The following is a 6,876-nucleotide window of genomic DNA, read 5'->3' as shown; positions in this document are numbered from 1 at the left end:
TATGTATACACCAACGAGACACCAACTATGTATATACCAACGAGACACCAATTATGTATACACCAACGAGACACCAATGATGTATATACCAACGAGACACCAATTATGTATACACCAACGAGACACCAATGATGTATACACCAACGAGACACCAATTAATTCACTATTTGAAATCAAAATACATTGTATTTCGAATCAGTTATTTAAGCCCGACCATTTGACCCTAGTCACTTGTGCGATTGATTCAAAGCTGTCCACGCGTGTTTTTGAAGTGGGCTATCAAACGTCACATTGATAATCTGATAATGGCGTCACAATCATTACGCTATTAGCCAACGTTCATTGAGTGTATACCAAGCAAACGTTTAAAAAAATCAAAGTCATACTCGGAACCACTGAAAATGAATAAATTAACGAGTAATGCGCTAATATACGGTTAAATATCGATAACGTTTGATGCTACAACGGAAGTCACCTGTGCTCTCACGATTTTAATTCAACCGCGTCATTGTGACGTCTTCTAGACCGCCTGAAGGACAGCACGTGACTTACTACAAATGACGCGGTCCCGGATATTTCCGATAATGAAACCTACAAAGCTTCTGGGTAAATAAATACCTACATACCTAGCATTTCAATTGAAAACACTCTCATTGTGATATTTGCCAGATATGCTTCACATTATTGCTAACTAGGTCCATTGCTACATCCATAAAAGTCGTCACGGTCACATTGCCAGGCTACTTCCAAAGGGCTATAGTAATTAGTGGTTGGAGGCTAGCGCGTGCTTCCGGAAACGGCTAGTTCTCACTTCCGGTTGTGGGTCCCATGTAATTTCTTACACACACCACCTACATGAGCATTTGATCACTTTAGTACCACTCCTTTGATCACCATAAACCAACACAGACGCAAGCCTACACAGGCACCATTGCGTACAGGATAAGTAAACAACACTTCAGGTAGAATTTTCCCGCATCCGTGTTGATGAAACCATGACGGTCCGGATTTTTTTTTCCAGTAATGAAGATTCGGATTTGTGAATGATTATCAGCTACTGCTGTTACGTCTCGGGACTAACGGTTTATTTTTATAACTGTAGCGGACTTTGCTTTTTATCGAATGAGAAATATAACCCTATATGTGTCATAAAAAAGGAAGGAAGTTTAATCTAATTGGTGTCAGTGTTTGACTGTAAATAAGGAAATATGACCGTACTGTAAGCTAACATGTGTCTGTTTGAACGAATACCAGATTGATAAGTGGTGTACATTTATAGGTTTGCCTCATAAGGTCACCATTAAAGATATAATAGTATAAGGAAGGGATGATACGTATTTTATGGATGTGTAAATAAATGCAATGCAGACGTTATATCCCCTTGATATGCCCTATTTCTGTCACGGAGACTGCACGCTTGTAAAACTAAGCCACTAGCATTGTTTTATAGTGCTATAAGATGTTTGAGGAATTTAGACCAGCTGTGTATTGTATCTAGTGACCGCGACATACAAATATATACTTATGTTCATGTGTTACCTAGTAAAGTGAAAAACAAGGAGATTTATTGGGGTCAATGTATATATAGATAAAGGGTCGTGTATGTATCGGGCTGGGAGACATCGCGGTCGTTATGATCAATATCCTGGTATAAATGGCTATCTATCGAAATTGGGATTTGGGCGCTGTCTCAGGAAGGGTTTAAAGGGGCCCTCTGTGGTTGTCAAAGATAGAAAATTATTAGAGGTCAAAAGTGCACATTCTTTACCTTGTGATCCATATAATACCATAACAGAAAAGTCACTATTAGTATATATGTAAGGTTAGAGCCTACCTGTGCCACCAGCCCCCGGACCTTCTGTTTTAAGGTATAAACTGTTCTTTTTTCCTCTAGTTCCATCTTTCGTTGGTCGCCATTAGGGTCATTTTGGGGTAGGAATGTATCCAAATGGAGAATGTTATAATGGTAATGTGCCTTAATCCAGCGGAATAACGGGAATACAAAGACGTCCGGATAACTGAGGTTTCGTACTTCTACAGTGTCCACAAACCAATCAGCAAAGAATCCCTTATTGTCTCTCCACAACTCGATTTTAAACACGTGCCTGATGTCCAGTGGGTCACTCACCGTAAACACGTCCGTCTGACCACGCTCGAAATCGTCACGGAATCGGTTGTCCAGGTTTATTGCTGCTGTTTGCTGACCAAGATCGTCATACAGCACGATCCGTACATCAGCGTCTGTTCCCGCCTTTTTACGGTCGCCAGTTCTGACTGTTACTTCATACCGCGTACTCTTCATCTTGGCCTTTGACATGGTTCCGACTATCCGGATAATTTTAGTCCACGGTCCTGATCCCTACTGAAACTATGGTCTGAATTTAAACCAAACCGGCCATGTTCCAAGTTGAAAAAGCTGCGTTATGAGAGTATCAACACAATAAGAACGCGTTGCGAGTCCGACCGCTGCCACGGTTACTTAATTATACATCTCTAGATCTGTTATCCGGTTTGTATATTTACGATATATGTACTAGTAGTGGGTCGCTCGTTCTCATTCACATTCCCATTCATGTATTTCGTTCCGGTTATGATGAGTAAAGTCACGACGTTATAGACAGCCGGTGACGTCGTTACAGGTTCCACCGCTAGTACTGATCCGTGGTACAGTATAACAGACTGGAACACATCAGGAGAAGTCAAGCGTACGTAGTCATGCATAAATGATTATCCTATATGTTGATATCAATCTTAGCTCCTACGGCTACATGCTGTACAGTACCTCCTAGTAAACACTGATGACCGTCAGGGAGTTACCTGTTACTGGTGGTGAGGGAGGGGTCAATATTAACACTCTATTACTGACGATTGGGCTAAAGTTTTACTGCCATGGGGCTATTGTAGACATTTTGTACGGGCGTGATTTACCGATATTTTTGTAAATTCACCAACCATGACCATCAAAGCTGTGAGAAAAGGTAATTTTAACCTCGGCGGGAATTAGGCCAATTAAACCGTCTATATATATACAGTGTTATGTTATAGTTTGTTGAGAGGAGTTGTAAATGGAAGACTTTATAATGTAAATATTTGTGTAGCTATCTCACAGCCAAATCCGTACAGGTAGGGCGGCGGTGGTCCCGTTCAGACTGACCTGTGTCTACCAAGGACAGGTACACAAGTTTCCTGTCAACGAACACTAATGCCTGTCTAGAACAGTTATACAAAATACCTGTTCACAAGCACAGGGGCCTGGACCGGGTAGTTACACAAGTTACCTGCCATCGAGCACATGGTCCTGGATCAGATAGTTACACGAGTTACCTTTCAAAGAGCACAGGGGCCTGGACCGGATAGTTACACAAATTACCTGCCCTCAAGCAGAGGGACAAATACAAGAAAGTTACACAAAATATCTGTCCCCGAGCACATAGGCATTACAGGATAGTAACACAAGTTAGCTGTCCCCGAGCACAGGGACAAATACAGGATAGTTACACAAGTTATCTGTTCCCGAGCACAGGGGCATGTACAGGATAGTAACACAAGTTAGCTGTCCCCGAGCACAAGGCATGCCCAGGATAGTAACACAGGGTATCTGTCAACGAACACAGGGGCATGTACAGGATAGTAACACAGGGTATCTGTCAACGAACACAGGGAAAAACACAGGAAAGTAACACAAGTCATCTATCCCCGAGCACAGGGGCATGTACAGGATAGTAACACAAGTTATTTGTCAACGAGCACAGGGGCATGTACAGGATAGTAACACAGGGTATCTGTCAACGAACACAGGGGAAAATACAGGATAGTTACACAAGTCATCTATCCCCGAGCACAGGGGCATGTACAGGATAGTAACACGGGGTATCTGTCAACGAACGCATAGATAAATACAGGATAGTAACACAGGGTATCTGTCAACGAACACAGGGGAAAATACAGGATAGTTACACAAGTCATCTATCCCCGAGCACAGGGGCATGTACAGGATAGTAACACAAGTTACTTTTCAACCAGCACAGGGCATGCACAGGATAGTAACACTGTCAGTCACACAAGTAACAGTTCCACTTGTTGTTTTAGTTTTCTCTGCCTGGTAGTTTCTGTGATAAAGAGATTAATTCCTTTGGTTGTTTTGACTCGTGGACCCGTGCTTTATTTTCACATCATTGTTGAACCCCGGCGTGATCGACCGAATCGTCAACGTTATTTTTACTTGAGATTACATTACGAACTAAAGCCTAGTTTAGAAGAGTTCTGTGTGATTTTCGTCAATATTTCACCATTTGAAATATGTGGATTTTTTATTATTAATTTCCATTAGCATCACTAGTGAAATTATAATTGAAAAACCAACATAAAGTTCAAGAATAAATAAAAAATTAAAAGTTTTTAACACAAACTGAACATTGATAATTAAGTAGATGTCATACTCTTATACTGATATTTGGTCAAACAGCTGTTATCTATCATGACATCTATGGTTTAAATATATTGTCACTTAGGTATTACTTACGATTGTGTATCGAGGTCAATTCAGCGACCCTTTCTTTTGAAAGTACATCCATAAAAAAGCACTCCAAGTAATAAGCTTATACCAATGTATTATGGTAAACCGTCTATGAGGATGGGATGTTCAAGTAATAAGCTTATACCAATGTATTATGGTAAACCGTCTATGAGGATGGGATGTTCAAGTAATAAGTTTATACCAATGTATTATGGTAAACCGTCTATGAGGATGGGATGTTCCAAGTAATAAGTTTATACCAATGTATTATGGTAAACCGTCTATGAGGATGGGATGTTCAAGTAAAAATAACCACAAAGACATCACTCTGTACACCGTATGTACTATAACAAATCGGAATACGTCTTTCACAAAATCAGTCAGAAAAAGAGACTGGTTGGGTAACATATATGTATGCAGGTAAATTGAGATACTCTACAACATTTAAATCGAAAACAATATATTCTTATAAGGTTTGACAGTGGTATATGACAATGGGAATCCATTTTTAATCAATTAATTTCTGCTTTGCAAAAATCGAGAAACAAAAAACCAGATAAAAGTAATTTCATCACGAAATGTCAGTAACATGTGCCCACCGAAACAGGTTGGTCTGTACATCTCATTCCCCGTGTAAATATGTTAGCTTTTAGTGTTCGAACTGATGGTCAAGGTAAACAAACAAACAAGAAGGGGTGGGGAGAATTTCTCTAATGCTGAAAACAAAACTTTATGCTGAAAAAAGGAGTTTCAGATGCTACCTCTTCTTGCCACGAGAAGATTGACGTTTAAGCACCGACTGTTCCCAGCACAGCATATCAACCCCATTGTACACACACGACAAACCGTTCCAGGTCTGATTCATTATTCAGGAGTGCGACATAGGTGATGTAGCAGGACCCTCTTCTGTAACGATCCGAGACGGGACTGTTGGCAATAACTGCAGCCCTATGCTCGATATTACACGCCATTCACAACATCAGTTACATACGCCATATTTAAACCACTCTAAGCTACCAAAATGTATCATCCGTCATTTCTTAATTGGAAACATTAAACGACAGGAATAATGAATAATGTAAATAATGAATGGCCCCACTGCGGTGTCCACCTTGGTGATACGTGGATCGGCGCCCACATCTTAAAAGTCTATAAACTGGTAAACTAGCGAGCCCCGACTATTATATGTATATCTATTCCCAATAACTCCACATCAGCCTGGCCACGTTACAATACAACGGGAGTATTTCCAATCCTTCATCACGGTATGTACGCATTGCGGCACTATAAACACACATGGTCAAACGGGAGTGCCAGGTGACGAGTTGTGAACGTGGCATTTATATGGTGTTACCATGTTGTTGGTTCTGTATTCAACTGAATGACCGGTGTTCACGGCTCATAAATAGTTATTTGTTGACGAATGAGTCTGTTTACAACATGTACAATATTTGTTGTTGTCAACTTTATGGTGTTCAAGGCATACCCAAGGGTTTCGCTCTTGATACACTTTTCTCCGACCATAGGCTCAGTTGTCTCCTATTTAACACCACTGCAGGTCGAAGGATCGAGAAGAGAATTCACCTGCTGTTACCCACTGCATGTATCATAAGAGGCGGCTTATGTGGTAACTCCCTGCAGATTTGGTGATTTGCTTTTGTGCCCATTACTAGGGGACGCAAAAACGACCAATATATGAGATCTTTACGTTTCTCTCTGCGTCTTCATTCTTTCATTTCCTAAAGCTTTGCTTGGCAATACCTCACTTTTGTCCTTAATGTTGAGCGTTTGCCCAGGTAAGGAAATAAATGGGTTCTGTCACCAGGCCGGGACATACCAAAGTCCTTAAAAGTGGTAGTTGTTGTTATTCCCTGCTAAACGTTCAGCATTATGGGTAATGACAACAACCGGTTCACCCGTTGTCAGTATAATGTGAATGGGCGGAATGTTGTGCTGGGTACCTTCGGTATTGTATTTCAGTGAGATAGCACTATAAAGTCGGCATTAGGTCCACGCTATCACAAGGAGGCAAGTATACAAACATACCCTATCTCCGGCACACATACACACATGCACGCTCACACAACACACATGGAGGCAAGTCCTTAAATGACCTTAGCTGTTAATAGAACTAGGACGCTAAACAATATAAAACCAAAACATAACTCCTATTTCACCTGTTCAAGATTTCTCTGTATTCCCCTAGTGCACGATATTTCTCTTCATTCCCGTATGGTACGATTTCTCTGTATTCCCCTAGGACACGATTTCTCTGTATTCCACTAGGACACGATTTCTCTGTATTCCCATAGGACACGATTTCTCTGTATTCCACTAGGACACGATTTCTCTGTATTCCC

The 6,876-nt window shown here is 40.9% G+C and overlaps 1 protein-coding gene across 2 annotated transcripts in view; it reads right to left on the bottom strand.

The window, feature by feature from the left end:
* Positions 1-6,876, bottom strand: part of LOC110458673 (arachidonate 5-lipoxygenase-like) — a 74,199-nt gene that overhangs the window by 57,375 nt on the left and 9,948 nt on the right. The window contains exon 1 of one of the 2 annotated variants that reach the window (XM_021510511.1): positions 1,835-2,765. The exons of the other annotated variant lie outside the window; for it this stretch is intronic. Within the exon in view, the coding sequence (XP_021366186.1) occupies positions 1,835-2,317 (483 nt within the window). The 5' untranslated portion in view covers positions 2,318-2,765. Of the gene's footprint in view, positions 1-1,834; positions 2,766-6,876 lie in introns of those variants that run through there. 2 annotated transcript variants of the gene reach the window in all.

This window comes from Mizuhopecten yessoensis, unplaced genomic scaffold (genome assembly GCF_002113885.1).
Source record: "Mizuhopecten yessoensis strain PY_sf001 unplaced genomic scaffold, ASM211388v2 scaffold9685, whole genome shotgun sequence".
Taxonomy (NCBI): domain Eukaryota; kingdom Metazoa; phylum Mollusca; class Bivalvia; order Pectinida; family Pectinidae; genus Mizuhopecten; species Mizuhopecten yessoensis.
Note: the sequence above shows the minus strand (reverse complement) of the source record. Positions and strands in the feature narration are given on the sequence as shown.